This window comes from Pelobates fuscus, chromosome 3, assembly GCF_036172605.1.
Source record: "Pelobates fuscus isolate aPelFus1 chromosome 3, aPelFus1.pri, whole genome shotgun sequence".
Taxonomy (NCBI): domain Eukaryota; kingdom Metazoa; phylum Chordata; class Amphibia; order Anura; family Pelobatidae; genus Pelobates; species Pelobates fuscus.
This window is the reverse complement of record NC_086319.1, coordinates 317,071,404-317,089,856: the sequence shown is the minus strand read 5'-3', so window position 1 is coordinate 317,089,856 and position 18,453 is coordinate 317,071,404. Positions and strand designations below refer to the sequence as shown.

At 39.0% G+C, this 18,453-nt stretch overlaps 1 protein-coding gene and 1 non-coding gene across 3 annotated transcripts in view; one reads left to right on the top strand and one right to left on the bottom strand.

Annotated features, from left to right (window-relative positions):
* The window catches only part of POLG (DNA polymerase gamma, catalytic subunit), a 28,341-nt gene extending 11,315 nt beyond the window's left edge, over window positions 1-17,026 (bottom strand). Inside the window, exons 1-13 of one of the 2 annotated variants that reach the window (XM_063448896.1) lie at window positions 16,736-17,026; window positions 15,410-16,022; window positions 15,116-15,311; window positions 13,820-13,987; window positions 13,462-13,608; window positions 10,660-10,739; window positions 8,955-9,137; window positions 7,607-7,755; window positions 6,891-7,017; window positions 6,562-6,786; window positions 6,327-6,444; window positions 6,160-6,246; window positions 4,619-4,735 (exon numbers count right to left, since the gene is read on the bottom strand). In XM_063448896.1, coding sequence (XP_063304966.1) covers window positions 4,619-4,735; window positions 6,160-6,246; window positions 6,327-6,444; window positions 6,562-6,786; window positions 6,891-7,017; window positions 7,607-7,755; window positions 8,955-9,137; window positions 10,660-10,739; window positions 13,462-13,608; window positions 13,820-13,987; window positions 15,116-15,311; window positions 15,410-15,990 — 2,178 coding nt within the window. In that variant the 5' untranslated portion in view covers window positions 15,991-16,022; window positions 16,736-17,026. Of the gene's footprint in view, window positions 1-4,618; window positions 4,736-6,159; window positions 6,247-6,326; window positions 6,445-6,561; window positions 6,787-6,890; window positions 7,018-7,606; window positions 7,756-8,954; window positions 9,138-10,659; window positions 10,740-13,461; window positions 13,609-13,819; window positions 13,988-15,115; window positions 15,312-15,409; window positions 16,023-16,652; window positions 16,708-16,735 lie in introns of those variants that run through there. The other variant, XM_063448897.1, reaches the window with a different exon arrangement.
* Window positions 17,027-17,067: 41 nt separating this feature from the next.
* On the top strand, window positions 17,068-17,140 carry TRNAR-UCG (transfer RNA arginine (anticodon UCG)). The gene has a single exon. It is a non-coding gene; the product is annotated as a tRNA-Arg (tRNA).
* Window positions 17,141-18,453: the final 1,313 nt, after the last annotated feature.

Sequence of the window (18,453 nt, the reverse complement as noted above, 5' to 3'; positions counted from 1 at the left end):
GTAAAATCCCTGGTCCAGATGGTTACACTGGGAAATATTATAAAATACTTTCCCCAACATTAGCCCAACATTTCATAGAGGCATTCAACGTACGAAATTTAGCAACCACACTGCCCACCTCAGCTTTGGAGGCTAATATATCTTTAATTCCTAAATCAGGAAAAGACCCCTCACTCTGTGGAAACTACAGGCCGATTTCTTTAATTAACATCGACTTAAAAATTTTAACCAAAATACTAGCCACCAGACTAAAACCCTTTCTTACTCATACACCAGGACCAGGCGGGATTCATCCCCGCTAGAGAAGCTAAACACAACACAACGAAAATTATAAACATCATTCACTGGGCTCAAAAACACAAGGTTCGCAGTGCCTTGCTGACCATAGATGCGGAAAAGGCCTTTGATAGGGTTAGCTGGGGGCTGCTTACACATACAATGCAACACTTAGGCTTTGGCCCTCGTTGGTTGACTTGGTTATCTACCATCTACTCATTTCCGACAGCAAGAATTCGCATTAATGGCCAACTATCTCGCCCAGTCACAATTACAAATGGCACAAGACAGGGGTGCCCTCTCTCCCCTCTCTTGTCCGTCCTCGTCTTAGAGCCCTTCTTACAAGGGATCAGAGATAATCATCTCATTCAAGGAGTTCGAACCCCCTTACCACATTACCACACATCCTCACAGAAATGAAGATTTATGGTACGATTTCCAATTTCCAGGCCAACCTATCGAAATGTGAATTAATGCCAATCTGCTCCCCCTCCTCACACAATAAAACACTGCGGGAAAACTTTCATTTCTCTTGGGCCCCTCATTCAATTAAATACTTAGGAGTTCACATTCCATCAAACCTAAACAACCTCTTCGATCTAAACTTTCCTCCCCTAGTGAAATCCATTGACTTGGATCTGCAATCCTGGCAGAAACCCTGTTTTGGCTGGTTCTGTAGATCTAATATAATAAAGATGAATATCTTGCCGCGACTGTTATACCCGCTTCAAACATTACCCATCATGATACCTAACAAGTTCTTCAAAACAATCAGAACCTTAATTAACAACTTTATATGGACCAAAAAACATCCACGTTTAGCCCTCTCGACACTAAACAACACTAGGGATCAAGGAGGAATTAACCTCCCGGATCTTGAAACATACCACAAAGAAACCCACCTGGCCCGAATTTACGAATGGTCGCGACCTAACCCAAACCTCCACTGGGTGCAGATTGAAAATGCATCTTCGCCCATACCTTTACATTTAAGACCATGGCTATTCACAAACCCAGCTCAGCGTCAACTCACAATTGATAACCATCCCACAATTAGACCTACTCTTCAAATCTGGCAGAAGCTAACCAAAACATCATCAATTGCCCCTCACCCCTCCCCGCTATATCCTCTCACGCACAATCCAGATTTTCAAAGAGGGCAATCAGGGAGCACGTATGACCTCTACCATTCTGGCGAGGCCTTACAACTAAAAGATATCACCGACACCAACGATAACATAAAATCCTTAACTCATCTAATTCCCAACACCACCCCAACGGGCAACCAACGATTACACTATGCCCAACTGATCCATTTCCTTAAAAGTGCCAATCTCTTCCTTACAGAGAAAAGACCACTGACTGACTTTGAACAACTTTGTTCAGAACACACAATCACAAAGAAATTACTTTCTATCATGTATAGACTAATAAGGAAATCTAGAGATATATCTTTACCTGCTTGCACAAAACATTGGATGGATGAACTGCAAATAGACATACCTCACTCTGACTGGAAAAAATTTTTCATGATCGCACACAAATCCACCTCATCCACCGCTGCTCAAGAAAGTAATTATAAACGCATCACCTGTTGGCATTTCACCCCAGCTAAACTTAAAAAAATACATAATCTGACACAGACATGCTGGAGATGCAATCACGACCTAGCGCATCATGCCCACATTTGGTGGCTATGTCCACAGATAGCAACATTCTGGAAGAGGATTCAGGTCATAACACAGCTGATACTTGCTGCTACCATTCCGCTTACACCGCAACATTACTTATTCTCCTTAGCCCCTCCAGATATCGGAAAAAACAAAGCCTCACTGTTCAATTACTTAGTAATGGCGGCGTCACAACTCATTCCTATATACTGGAAGCAAGCGCAAATCCCTTCTATCAGAGAGTGGATTAGTAAAGTAGACGAGGTCAGACAAATGGAAGAAATAACCTATGCACAAACAAAAAAATTTCAAACCTTTACCAAAATCTGGAAACCTTGGCTGCACTTCCTGGCAACTAAAGGCATCGAATACTCTAAGCCTAAATCCGCTTGAATCTTTCACCTCCCAACCCTCTCCCCCCCCTATCACCCCCCCCCCCCCACCACGTAACTCATGTCGTTCAACATTCGAATGCCCACCTTAAATACAATCTCACGTCAATCTACTATCTCAGTTAGACTACACACACATTTAATGCAATGCTCGAATCTAACCTGTGATTTCGTACAAACGGTCTCATTGAATTACTTAATTATTCCCTGCCATAACTAGCAATACTGCAACAACTACGCCTACCCTCTCTGTCAGGCTATTTCCTATTAATTCTACCTGGTTGAATTTTAAATATTGTTTTATTTATTGGTTTTTAGTTGACCAACTTGAATAAATGTTGAGTAACTACCTTGCCATGACAGTTTATCAGTTAGCTTACTCACTTACTCTGTTTTGAAGCTTAATTATTTTGTCATCTACTGTTTTGTATACATTCCATGAAAGTATTTATTGTGAAACTCAATTTTTGGGTATTCTACTGTAATGTATGCAATATTTGGTAATGCATTCTGTGACACATCTTACTGTTCTATATTTCAATTTAAAAAAAAAAAAAAATCTTAAATTAAAAAAAAAAAAAAAAAAAAGAATGGTTGAAATTCAGACTGGAGTGTCCCTTTAAGTCTGACTGAGCATCATTAAAAATGGGACCCTGACGAAGGTGCATTACCTAAGCACCGAAACGCCCGTCGGGCGTTTTGTTATTATTTTTTTGCTGTTCTCACATGGGCACTTATTAGACACCTCGGGTGTAGAGCACCTTGATGATGCTCTGAACCACTACCTTTGATTTATTCTTTCTTTCCTTTTTTTTCCCTACTATGTCTGTTTAGCTAGTTTTACAGGGAGAGAGGCTTTATAAAGTAACTGTCAGTGCATTTGGCACTGACTTTTGATTTTGTTCTATATTTCTCTCTCTGTATACTGCTTTATTTCCTCCTGCATTACTAGTAACCCTGGTATACTATTATTTGATTCGAGTCTCTTTTTTGGACTCCTGTCAACCGGAAGGGGGGCTGGGGACCTATATGATACCACCTATTTTAGGTTCACAGCTTTCTATATGCAATAGAGGACCGTTTGGCTGTGGGGCTATAATTAGGGGTATGGATACTTTTATTTAGCATTGTCTCATTAAAGGTTTTTTTATTTTTCTCTCCCTGTATCCCATATATACCTCTGCACTTGGATCTTAGTGCATGTGTGCCCTATTGCAGTTCTGCTACATAGTAGGGATTAGATCCTTTGTTAATATTTTGTCTTTTGCAGTACTTACCTCTCTATTTTTGGGCCATTGAGCCAACCAGCTTCTATATAGATTTCTTTATTTTCCAGCTGGCTATACCAATATCCAGGGGATGCATGGGGTCTCATAACTTGTTTGAGTTTGAGACCCTTTAGCACCCTTTTTTTCTTGTTTTGCATACTCAGTTTAGGGGTTAAGCCCCTGGAGACCCCTGGAGTCTCCTTGCGGTACACAGGTTAGCGTGTCCAGATTGTGACCGTCCCCGTTAGGGCCCAGGTTTTCAGTCTGTTCCCCGCTACCTGTTTTTTGTTCTTCTTGTCTACTTTGTCTTATTTGTAATTGCCAATTCTTGGTAAAAGGTTGAGTCAAGACTGCTATTTCCCATTAGCTATCTCCTGCGACTGCTGATGGGAACAGGCATCATTTTGCGCAATGTGTAATAGATGCCTATAGCACCTCACTGCTTTTGCTTAAAGGGTTACTCCAAACATCCCACGGTAGTCATTAGAATGAGGGAAAAACCCTGGCCTTTTTATCTGGACCTGGCTGGCTGCCTGGTCTCCTGTTAAGCTCGGTTTTACATCAGGCTTCTGCAGAGTTGTAGAAGCGGGATATCGTTCCTGATGTTCATTCACTGTCTAAAAGCATCAGCTGACCTCTCTCAGAAAATGATTTAATGAGTTAATAACCCCTTCTTTCACTTCCCTGGGTCCAGCACTGATGTCCCACTGGCTCATCTCCGCTCACGCTCCTCCCCTGCCGGCTGCTAGCTGGAGAGATCTAATGCGCATGCGCAGCAATGCCACACTCGCTTTAGGATCTCCCCATAGGGAGACCACCACTAGAGGAGGACTTAACCCTGCAAGGTAATTATTGCAGTTTATAAAAACTGCAATAATTACATGCTCAGGGTTAAGGGTGATGGGAGCTGGCACCCAGACCACTTCAATGGGCTGAAGTGGTCTGGGTGCCTCTACAGTGTCCCTTAAAGAACAATGTTCATCATGCAAATTGAATTCACTTCCCAACTCACTTTGTGCGGCAGTCTGTAGAACCAGCAGCCTGATACATTGACGTCATTACATGGTCCATTTCCATGGTGATTAGCAGGTGAGTCTTCGATCTCTGAAACTACTTCACCAGGTAGCTTCTGGAACAATTAAATTATACGGGACTGTACGTAAATATAGACACAAATAATATGATGACAAATACTTGGATCTCATAACCTGCTAATTAGCATCAATCTTGAAACTTTATTGTATGCTTTGTGCATCTTCTTGAGTACCAGCTGGTTCTTTAGATTTAATCATTTTTTGTTAAAAATTTGCATGTGGTATTGGCCTGTACAACCTGTGCTGAAAGCAGCGTTACCAACAGTACACAATTCCTAAATATCCCCTAATGGACACTCACCACCATTAGATTTATTAATAAACAGATGGGGATTATAAAAGTTATACAACTTCTAAGTCTACTTTTTTTGAAGACTGAAATCATTTAAAAAAAAAATGTGAATCTTATCTCTGAAATATGCCACTGAGATGCAGATTTAAGCTCAAAGTGTCAGCCAACTATATTCTATTCTATACTTTAATAATTCTTTTTAAGGGTGTGGGGGGAAGGGGTTCAACATGTGCAATAATAGATTAAGATACACTCTAAGCTGGAATTGATTCCAACTTTGCAATGAACTAGATAGACTTGCAACTTTCTGCAGTGAATTCTCCCGTATAAAATTAATTATTACCAAATTATTGCCCTTCTTTGATTTTCAAGGGCCGTGCTAAGCATATCCCATATAACCCTGCCCAGTAAAATGTAAATCAGCACTTGGCAATCTAAGCGAATACCATAACCATCGTGCTGCATCGCTCCATTCAGAGTTTGTAATGCAAAGTCAATTCATCCACATATTATATACACAAGAGGGACCTTTTGTGTGCGTATATGAACTGGGGATATAAAAACACCTCATTATGTAAGGGTAAAAAAAAAAAAAGAGGGTTGGAGTATAACATCATAATTAACCTTTATCATTAAATCCCCCCTTTTTTTTGTAAACTGTTTTCTATGGTCTATTTTCAAAGTTATTATGATACAACGTTTCCTAAAGAAAACAAACAAACAAACAAACATGTGTGATAGTATACATTATAACAAATATTAACTGGGGAAAATGACCAATACATTTATCCGGTTTTACAAAGAACAGTATATATTTACAAAAAAAGTATTTAAAAAAAAAAAAAAGAAAGGTTACAGATATCCTGATATTCTGGTCAGTAAGATGACAATGTAATATTAGGCAGGAGGGAAGAGGTGGGACTCTCAGTGGTAAGTTTGAGCTTCTACGGCTCTTCAGGAAATAGAAATCCACAGCAACATACTTATGAAGGCTTTTTCCATATCCCACTATATGAAAATGGAGTAACCAGACAGCAGTAGGACTCTTTTTAATAAAAAGAACCTAGTATTTCAATCTGTCAGCATCATCACAAGGCTTTTCTGGCCCTTCACCCCAAACATTACTAACACAAACCTTTACGCTCTATGTTATAGAGAAGAACTCACTGATATAGTGTTGTTTCTTTTCCTCACTGTGCTGGTTGTTGATGCTTCAGAGGCAAGGTCCATTTCTATTCGACTTAATTCCTCCACCTAGGATGTATAATGGTGCACATAAAATAACTACAAACAAACAATTTCAGAGAATCGGTGTGACTTTTTAAACACTCTACCTTTTGCCAGATGGTCTGGTCTTCTGTCAGCATAAAATCATCCTGTAGGGAGGCCTCCTGTGACAAGTTCATATTCTCTTTACCTTTATTGTATTCCATGCAAACGGTTTCAATAACTCTTGGGAGGTGGAGAGGAAAAGAAAAATGATTGGTCAAGATAGACTTGGTGAAGGCAACCCCCAGGAAAAAGATAAACAGACCAAAACCAAACACCATGCATACAAATGTCACATACCTGTAAGGACACGGAATAGCCTCTTCATCTTCTGGACTGGCCAAAAGGTTGTCCTTCCTTCCAGGAACAAGATAACCCCAGCCATATTTTTCTGAGTAGTACAGAGGGTAGCCATCCCACGTCAAACGCATTAACTTAGGTGTTAACCTCATTTGAAGGCTAATAAGTCCTGGACCTGGCACCCATTCAGGATCATCCAGTTTAGGGCAAAGTTTACGGTACCATCTAAAATTTGGAAACACATGTTTAATAGGAACAAACATAATTTTATTAAAACACGGAGTATATCACATTTTTGTTTTGTAAACTTTATTAAAGTTATCTCTTACCCCGGATGACCAGGCAAGTGCTGCGTTCTTTTTGGTAAGGAAGGTAAAGTCTTGTTTTTGAGATTTTCTAAGTACATCTTACTGATTGGAGGCTGGGACTCCTGTTCTTCAGTAGGTGGTCCAGGATCTATGATAACAAATTACAATGAAAAAGACAATATTTCATGCATTTGAAAAGCCAAGTGTTATAGTTATATTGTAATCTGTTTTTAAATTAAAAATAAATAAAAATTACTTCATAATGTCTTTTCTAGTGCCCTCGTACAAAAAATATTTACAAATGATATTTATATTGACTAGAATTTCCATATTCTAACTCTGACAAACATAATAGATGCTCCAGATTAAGCATCCTAGTTTGTTTTCCACATTCCTGTCTAATGAAGGAGGAGCATCTGTAGGTCAATGTACAAATTGCTTTACAGATCTATAACCGATCCTTAAAACATTATTGCCATTTCCATATATAATGCAATTCAAGCTTATGGCATTCATTAAAGAGGAATCAGAGGAAGTGGCTGAGATTATTTCAGGCATTCCTAATGGCTGCAGACACCTATGGGGTTTGCAGCAAACAAAAAGCATTCAAACCTCTTTTCAGTTAAGCTTATCTGCTGTCAAATAATCAATGTAAAAGTTACCTTAAAGTGGTAGGTGGCAGATCAGAAGGGCAATTCATGAATATTACATGCTGATTTCTGATATGTCCAGCTTACCTTCATGTAGATCTGATAGGAGATTATTTCCTAATGCAATTTCTAAACCTTCTTGTGCTTCTTTTTGCTTTTTACTGACTTTTGTTTTCTTCTGCTTGAATTCTTGAGTGTCCCACTCCAAATCCCAAAGCCATGGATCTTCTTTGTATCTGAGAAAATAATAAACTTGTAAGCATGAAAGTAGCATGTTTATAAAAGGATACCACGGATACATGCATTTCATTATTCCTTCATCTTACTCATCTGATTTCAATTCTATATACTACAGGAATTCACTTCATGTCTAACACATATCATTTATTTTCAATAGAACTGTGTTACACAAACAGTGGACCATTTCAGTATGTTTTAATGGGCAATATATAACCCTGCAAGTGAATGTGATTTCAATTAAACTCTGAAAGTTAAGTTGGAACTTAAAAATAACTATGACATTTCTTGCTTCCGAGGCTGTAGGATGCTACTTACACTGTATGGTGGACTTGCCCCCTGGTTAAACCCTTTATGGATACCATAATTCATTCAACGGTCGCAATGTTGATGAGCACACTTATCTCCAGACCCTGTTGGATTTCCCTAGTCCTCACTGGTGTTCCAGCATTACCAGTTCCTCTCAATATATTTCTAAGTGTGAATTTCTTGATGTGGTTAACTAACCTCTTCCTAGAATGCCCATCTAAATGGTAGATATAGGTTCTACAGCATTTATACCTTCTTTGAATGTTTTTGCTGTGCTGATTTGGTTCATGTATGACTTGTGTATTCCCCCACTACATGTATACCCGTTTCTTCATTAGTTAACCACAATTATAATGATACCCTTTGGTCACTCTCCTCAACAACACTATCACCTGACCCAGCCGAGGTTGACTCGAAAAAAAATAAAAAAAAGCTACTATATTCTGAGGATTTAAAAACGTACAGCTACTATAAATGAAACTACTGAGGTTTTACTCAAAATCTGTCCCTCTGGCTGGAAGTGCTTGTGCCACTGGTGATGCCTTTTGATGTTGTGAGTATGTGAGACAGTAGGCTCCTCTATGAATTGCTCAAATACACAGCATACCATATACATTTGTTCATTTTCCTTTTCTCTTCTTATCCTCCTACCCCCTTTTTCTTAATTGTATTATATCATCTTCTCTCTATTTTGAGATTTACATTTTTACCATCTCATGTTGCACACATATTATCATGCACTGCTATGTTCTGAAATGTTAAATAAACACTTCAAATTCAAAAAACATTGGAGATAAAATAAATGATGAGAAGAGGATGGAATATGCAGAATTAGGAAATTCCATTCACTAACAGCATAAAACAACATTCAGTAATGGGTTTAACATACGCATCTGCATTAAGAAACTGGCAGGCATCATTGGCTAAGTTCATTAAGGACTTCTTCATTTCTTTCTGGAGCTCTTCATAGGTGCTCTGGGCTTCATCCAAATATCGCTCCCAGTTCTGATTAACAGGTAAATAGGAAACACCCATTTCTAACATCCCTGCTAAGGTCACGGGATGAGGGCACCTGAAGAAAAATAAATAAAATTCCAGCATTTTAGATTTTACTGTCATTATTCATGGATTTAATGGTTGGTTTCTCTTGTCCCATAGAACATTGCATAAAATTGCGTAAAACTTTACACACAAATATATGAAACTAGTAAGGAGCTATTTGTACATATACTTTATTGTCCCTACCCTGCCTATTATATTGAAAGATACATTCTTTGAAATAAATAAAAATAAATAAAAATAAAAAAAATAAAATTTTGACATGATCACCCTCTTTGCAGTTTACATAAAAATTCTACATTAGTGTTTTCTGGCTGATGTACAAAGAGTACACTATGGTGGTTTAGAGTTAATCTGCAGAAAACAAGAACTCTTTTCCCCTTTCCACTAACAGTGCCAATGAAAGACATCCCTTTGTGGTCTCTCACCCCCCCACTGTCTCTTTATAAACTCTTCCCCTATTTATAGCTTCTTCCTCCCCCCGTACAGATTGTGGTTTCTCTACTCAAGCTTACCTTCCTCGTGTAGCGAGGTGGAGCCGCGGACCATAGTTCGGCACACTTCCTGTCAGATGGGTTAGAGGTTACTGAAGCTCCTCTACCGCGGTCCACAGCTCGACCATGCTACATGATGTGACCAGGGGAAAGCGCTGTGCTCTGCAAAATAAGAGTTTCCAGCAGTCCATATACCCTCTGTGCTGCTTTAGCTAATAAGGAATTAGCTTGAGCAGCAATGAACAGATGTGATTTGTAGAATTTGTAGAAAGCTGACTGCTTTCAGCCTATTAAAACTCCAACTCACAGTATGAATGGGTATGACTAAAATGAAGTGTGTAATCTCTGCCTTAGCCACACCTCCAAAAAGGCCCAGACTGTGGGTAGCCAGAGACTCTTGTTTAGTGCCAACTTATCTAAAATAGGTTAATACTGAATGGAGGTTCAGTGCCAGTGGACACAAAACACTATAATCAATTTGTGTCTCTTTAAGCGTATGAATAAGATATCTCCAGGAAGGAGATGGTTCCGTTTAAGTATTTCATTGGAAATACTAAAGGGACATTATCGGAACTGTAACTGCTTCAACTCACCAGACACTACAACCAATTCAATGAGATTCAATGGTTACAGTGCCTACAGTGTCCCTTTAAAAGGGGAATGATATATGGCTACAACAATGCTTCCTGGCTGCTACTGGTAGGCATAAAAAGGAAGATATTGACAGACGCTACAATAGAAAAAAAAAAGTGATATTAGTGTGTTACAAAGTATGAAATTACAAATGGCCATTATTAAGTGTAGTACAACGAACCCTCTTCTCTGTATTGCTTGAATTAAGCATGTGCAAATGTATAAAACTGAGAATAAATAATAAGAAGCAAAGTATGTGTTATCAATTCCACAAACAAAAATATTGCACAGAAAAAAACAGAACAGAAAAGAAGTAAAGATTACTTTTCTATTAGAATAGGCCATAATTGCTCTCTAATTAAAGGACGTGCATCTGCTGCCAAAATCCAAATACGTAGGTCACTTTACCTCTCCATAAATAAGGGGAACACTTCCAGAAACACCTCATGTGTTGCTTTGACATCAAGGGCACAGTATTTCATGAGTTCCTTTAATCACAAAACAAACCATAATCATTAAGAGACAATGGAATTCTAATACTTGCAGTAGTGCTACACAATATTATATAAGTACATCTTAGAGTAACAGATGGTCTTTTGAAGGCACTTAAAATTCTAAATGCTGACACCTAAACCATACCGAAAAATCTAGACTAATAAAGCTAAGCTGTGACTAAAGCCGAGCTGGAAAATTTTAGCAAATCAGATATTTTACCAACTAATTTGTAATTTGGTTTTCAAGTCCATATAGATAAAATAGATAGTTTTATCTATTTTTTTGTCCCCTTTGAACCTATTATAGTTCCTATTGTTCCCAGTATTTTTTTTAATTTTTTTTTGGGGACAGATCCCCTATTCTTATCTTTAAGAACTACCTCGTTTTCTTTGCCGGATCTTATTAAAGTCCAACATCCTCTTAAAAAGCCTGGCTGTGATGTCTTCTCACTGCCTTTACCTGTCCTTCCTCTCTCCCTCCTCTCTAATTTTGCTCATGCCCACTCTCATGCCCCCAAGAAAGAGCTTAGCTCACGAGATTAGAGAGAGTATTGACTAAATGGAAAGATGACTATTGTTGGAATGGAAAATAATATTTGACAAATTAAAGGAACACTATAGTCACCTAAATTACTTTAGCTAAATAAAGCAGTTTTAGTGTATAGATTATTCCCTGCAATTTCACTGCTCAATTCACTGTCATTTAGGAGTTAAATCACTTTGTTTCTGTTTATGCAGCCCTAGCCACACCTCCCCTGGCTATGATTGACAGAGCCTGCATGAAAAAAAAAAACTGGTTTCACTTTCAAACAGATGTAATTTACCTTAAATAATTGTATCTCAATCTCTAAATTGAACTTTAATCACATACAGGAGGCTCTTGCAGGGTCTAGCAAGCTATTAACATAGCAGGGCATAAGAAAATCTTAATTAAACAGAACTTGCAATAAAGAAAGCCTAAATAAGGCTCTCTTTACAGGAAGTGTTGATGGAAGGCTGTGCAAGTCACATGCAGGGAGGTGTGACTAGGGTTCATAAACAAAGGGATTTAACTCCTAAATGGCAGAGGATTGAGCAACAATCTACAACTACATCTCATTGAAGTGGTCTGGGTGCAGTGTCCCTGTCCCACTGAGCCCTGCAATGTAAAACATTGCAGTTTCAGAGAAAATGCAATGTTTACATGGCAGTGCCAAGATTGCCTCTAGTGGCTGTCTGCCAGACAGCCACTAGAGGCGTTTCCTGCTGTTTCACAAAATGTGACCCTTTAACTGCCACAGGGGAATGCAGAGGGGCACCATAGTGTTTATTGCCTACACTTGCCATGCCTACCTTAGAATGGATACTGATCTATCCAGTGTCCTAAGCACAGCTCTGTTGCGCAAGCACAAATAAAAAATTGATGACGTGTCCTTGATAAATGGCAATGTGTCCGAAATGTATATTTTTTTTAAAAAAAAAAGTATAATTAAATTAAAATAAAAGGTGATAATCATCTTAATTGGCTCCTTATAACCCATTGATTTGAACCAATAAACAGGCTTTGTGGCAGACAACAAATGCTATCGGCTGAAATGTAATCAAGGCCTTTATTAGCCATGCTTCTCACACAAAAAAATATGCCAGCCACTTAACTCCAGAATTCCTAAGTAAGTTAAATCACACAGACATAAAACTGGTTTCATTCCCTCTCCTCCTTATCCTGCAGTGAGGAGAGAGCGGAGATGCAACATAATATCCCTTACGACTGACAGACAGCGTGTGGTTTATGCATGTACAATAACACGAATAATTTATAGAAGCCCCCTACTTGTTCTTGCATCATATCAACTAACAGTACAAAAATGAAATAACATAACTTCATCTTTCTGCACAGAGTTAGTATACTGCAAATAAGAGAAAGGAAACCCCACAATCTATTTCTGCTACAATGACACCCTGTACCCCAGTCCAAGGGAGTTGCTCTAGGGAGAATATTTTGATTAGGCTCAATATCTGTGTCCCCATAGCATCCTTACAGCAACCTATTCTACACCAGAGTTTAAAGGGATTCTCTAGTGCCAGGAAAACAAACCCGTTTTCTTGGCACTGTAGAATCTTGGAGTGTTCCCCCCCCCCCCCCTTCTCGCTCCCCCATCCCATGTTGCTGAAGGGGTTAAAAGCCCTTCAGACACTTATCTGAATCCAGCACCGCCGTCCCTCGGTGCTGGGTCAGGCTCCACTCACGCTCCTCCCCTGACGAAATCCGCTAGCGGGGGAGACCTAATGCGCATGTGCGGCAATGGCCGCGCGCATTAGACCTCCCCATAGGAAATAATTATTCAGTGCTTTCCTGTGAGGATTCCGGCGATGCTGGAGGTCCTCAAGCATAGCGTGAGGACATCCAGCGTCGTTTAGACGACCAAAAGTCGTCTAAGAAGCCAGAAGTCCCTCTAGACAGCCACTAGAGGAGGACTTTACCCTGCAAGGTAATTATTGCAGTTTATAAAAACTGCAATAATTACATGCTCAGGGTTAAGGGTGATGGGAGTTGGCATCCAGACCACTTCAATGGGCTAAAGTGCCTACAGTGTCCCTTTAACCCCTTAAGGACCATACTTCTGGAATAAAAGGGAATCATGACATGTCACACATGTCATGTGTCCTTAAGGGGTTAACAAAGCATTTTGTGCAACTATCAATGAGCGAAAAAGAACTTCTAAATTTATTTATTTACCTGGAACTCTAATCGAATATCTTTTATGCTTCCCTTCACAAAAAGATTCCGGGCCTCCTTCTCCAGTGGTGGACCACCAACATAAAGGGCATGAACATCAGCAAGGTTGTTAATGCTGCTAATATTTACCCATTCCCAGGAACTGATCTGGAACAAAAAGCAGTAACACAATAGTCAGTGCTATGGAAATATCTCTACCAGAACGGTAACAAAACGTTTCGAACTATGGGCCACAGCAGACTGTGTTATTATCAATTAGACCATGAAACAATACTTTATACTCAAAAACATCAAGAAGAATTTAATGAAAAAGAAAAAAATCTTTCAACTCAAAATGTTCCGTTCATGACATACTTACTGCAGGGCCATCAGACTTCCTCTGATTTTTCTGGATATGTTGCTTTACCTCCTGTACTCCCCTCTTTTTACCATATTTACTGGCCATCCACAGACTCCGCTGAAAACCAGTTAGGCCAGATATGGTCATGTGCATGCTCATAGTATCCATAAAACGCATTTTTGAGCCCTGCCAAGAATTTAAACAGTAAATGAGAATTATTTACATTGCAAGACATGAACATAACTATGAACATAGCCAAATACACAGACATTGACAATAAGAACATCAATATAAATCTAAAACTATAAATAGCAATCCCAGATTTTTCTTTAATAATAAATAAATGAAAAATATAATGCTGCCAATTCGAGTAAAATTAGTTAAACCCAAACTTAATATATCCTGTATGTGTTGTGAGATAGCTAGCTCTGAACATATAAGATGTTATATGCCGCTGTGCATATATCCAACGTACCAGAATACTAAATTCTAATACTATAATTGATATGAAAACATGAAAAATACTTGACTCAAGCAAATTATATCTGCCATTGTTTTGTATGTCAAACAGGGTTATTTATTAGCAATACAAACCTATACTCCTGATGCTATAGTGTTGATCTCCCTACTAATATTAAGGTTTACTCCATAATCTAGTTTGCTATTAAAAATAATAAAACTGAGCTTTTTACTTACTTTTTTCTAGTGGCAAGGGAGCCTCTCCGTCAGAGGAGGTATGGTCTCCTCCATTAAGTCCCTATCCAATGCTACTCATAGAGGAACCAATAGAAGAAGTTTGAATGCTGCATACAGATTTTTACTCAGTCAGTGCAGCAGAAAAACACCAGTAGTGGCTAATATACTGACAGCTACTAGAGGTGGGCTTAACCCTGCAATGTAAACATTGCAGTTTAAAAAAGAAAAAAAGCAAAGCAAAAAAAAAAAAAAAAAACTACCTGCAATGTATGCAGGGTTAAAAGGACAGGAACATTGACATGAAGTGGTCTGGGTGACTATAGTGACCCTCAAAGTGTGAATTATTGGTACGTCAAAAAACAATGTAAAAATGTTTAACTTAAATAGCTGAAGTGGAAGAATCCACCTGCACTCCCTTCCCTCCCCAAAAAAACTAATCTCAACGTCAGCTATGTTTTCCGTTTGGCTATTGTTGCCTGAAATTTAAAATTTACTTTGAAATCTGACAATTTATACTTTAGTGAATAACCTTCTGAATGTTATTTCAAATGTTTATTTTGATTCCATATGAGGATAGTATATGTTCCAAGAGGAGTCACACAGATAACATGTTCTTACTTTGATAAGATATTGTTCTTTAATATGTGCGCGATCAAAGCTGACATTGTGTCCTACAACCAGCCTCTCCGTCCAGTTATGTTTGACACTGCAGTTGGCATTTGTTGATGTCTCCAGAGGGATGAGATCTGACAGAGAAAGCTGGTTAGACCATGTGTATCGATCCTCTATTAACCTTCTGCTGCACCAAGAGTACCTGAAAAAACCACAAAAAAAAAACACACGTAATCTGATTCTTTCATGTAATGAAGTAAAAAGACAGAACCATAACCACCATCACTGTGAATGTCTTACCAACACTGAGGAGAAACAGCTACAGCCAGCGTTGGACACTGACCCTCAGACATGCAAATTTCCACATCAAAGACCAATGCTCTTTCATCTGGGAAGTCCACCAACTCTCTCCGTCCATCTGTTGTATACTTGGTCCATCCAGCTTGCCAGGCCCACTCAGTTGGCATGTCTGGTATTTGACACTGCAAAAGTTCATTAGCTGCCTCCAAGTATGGAAAACTTTGCTTCTGAGCCAAAATCTGAAAGTGCTCCTCAATATTGTTTCCATACATGGTGGGCAGTTTTAGTTCTACATCATTGACAGTAGAGGTTCCTTGGCCCCAAAGGTCATGGGTCTTCAAGTGGTTTATGCCCTTTTGAATATTTTCTTCACAATACTCGTATTGCTTACCCCTAAATATCTGCTCATGTAACCCTTTAGAAAGCATCTGTATATTCAACGGATTCATGCGCCTCTGCTGTGTTTTTGGATCAGGGGATTCTGATTGTAACGGTGACACCAAGGTGCTTTTGTGGCATCTCCAAGCTCTTATTTTCCATGGGCGTAAGAGCAAAGTGGTTCTCCTCAGCAACAATTCCATTGTAAATATTCTCCAGAGCTCCTCAGCAAGTGCTTAAAACAAGCATTAAAAAAAAAAAAAAAAAAAAAGGATTATGTAACTATAAAAAAGAAAAACATTTATGAAAACAACTAATATACAGCATGTGCAAGATTTACAACTTTTTCTTGTTTAATACAAACACTCTGGTGTATATCAAATTATATTTAAAGGTTAATGGGGTACTGTTAACATACCAGGGGTCGACACAACAATGTGGGGGTATATTCACCAAACACTAAACCTAAATTACATTTAGTCTTAGAGACAAACTAATTAATGTTTAAGTTTGGTTTTAATTCAATAATATTCCGTGTTTAGTGCATAAACCCCGTCTATTAGTTTTGTGACCTAAACTCCAGCATGTAGCCTTAATTTTCCACTGGAATTGTAATTCCCTACTATTAAGAATCTAGTAAATGAACCCCAATTATGATTTTTTTAAAAAAAATGTATAACATTATAGCACATAATATTTGATGAGTAGCTTGATTACTAAAGACAAAGTATAGTAACACATTTTTGTTAATGCACAATACTTAAATAGTATTGTTACTTAAATAAATTGTTCAATATTAGAAGATATTTAATCTCTGGTTAAATCTAACTAAATTGAGTATTCCTCTATTAAATCTTCTATTTACTATGATCACTCCATGTGGTAAGAAGGTCACATCCTGCAGTAATGGCTAAAGCAGATATCTATTTTAATTTTTTAATATATTACCTTGCACTGAGTGCCTGTGATATGTGAATAATAATTACCCCTCACTATTACTGCACAGCTGGAAGAAATGTGGCTCCAGTCACCGCTGCGGCCTAAAAGCCGGGGACTCGATTTATGTGTGCCCCAGCCAAGGCGAGGGGAGGCGGGCAGACTGAGAGCCGTGCAGGCATCGTGATTGATGTCGGAAGAAGTCGGGCGAGCTTTACCGCGGTTGATAAGTAACGCGAGTTAAATCGTGAAGCCCCACGTGTAACACAATACATATGAACCACTTCCATAAACACAGAGGAGGGACGCTGTTATAAGCCAGTTAGACAACATTTCTGATAGCAGGCCGCGTGGCCTAATGGATAAGGCGTCTGACTTCGGATCAGAAGATTGCAGGTTCGAGTCCTGCCGCGGTCGTTTTTCTTTCTTTATTTCTAAAAAAAATAAATAAATATGTAGTCTTTTTTTTAAACCTCACTTGTTATGTTTGTGTATTTCAAACGTATTTTCAAACGTGTTATCTACACATATAATGGGTGAAATGTTGGCTTACATTTACAGCCCAACTAAAACCATCTGCAGGTTTATTCACTATACAGTGAGTTGAAAGCCAACAGCAAATTCATATCTGTATGGTAACATTTAGGCTAAAATAGTTCAGCTGAGACTGCAGGATTTTACACTGATCTTATGGCACATTTGCAATAAGAGGTATTGACGGAGCATTGTGAAGAGACGACACACACCTTCCAAGTTCCAATCCCACATTTTGCAAAAAATCTGGTCCTGCATGAGATGCAGTAGAAGCTACTTTAGCCCAAATGTTACAATTTGTTTTTCACTTCACTACCTGTGGCAGATACCGCCAAGTACACTGTTCAAAACTCATTAAAAAGACTATAACACTCCTCTGGCTCCCTGTTCCCTCTCCCCTCCATGAGTTCTGTGAGCACCAACCCCAGCCTCTACAACGAGCCATAGCATCCCAATCTCATCACTGGACTTTTCTGTATTTCTCCTGGAACTCTGGCTCAGCCGCAAACAGCACACCAGTTCGGTCATATTTGCCCATGGTTCTCATTTCCTAATATCCTATAAGAGTGCTTTTTGTAGGGGAGTTACAGTCCATCAAGGGGAACAATCGCTATTTCCCCAGGGGGAACCGCCTTGCCTTGGCCCACCAGAGACCCAATTAAAACACCGGTATGTGATTCCAAATGCCTGGAACTAATTTTGTCTATGACTGTTCTAGTGGCCGGTGTAAACTTTGACGGGGTGGCATTTCCTCAAACTTTCACGGATCAGGGCGCCTTTTGGCCAGATTGAGCGCTCCAACAAGAGCTATGTATAACATGTCAGGGTTCAGAGTTGTTTTCTATCAGTTTTTGTGTTTTTTCTGTATTAGGCTCTCAGTATCCAGACTCAATTATCTCCCAGACACAGAGATGACATGTATGTGATTAATAGACACCCCATGCTGGAGCTCTGTGCATAAAAGGCTGCAATGAAAATAGTTGTTCTTCCCAGCATCATGTGTTATCTGTCTGGGGAATGGAGTTACAATTCCTAAAGGGTTCCTGTTCCAGCTGAGAGGAGAATCTAGTGGAGGTATCCAGTCGGGATACAAGGGTTCACCACACTACCATTCAATATTGAGAGATTAAAGCCCTAATGCAGGCCACCCAACAGTCCAAATTCTGGGGACTGCTTTGTTTCCCTGGTGTCCCACA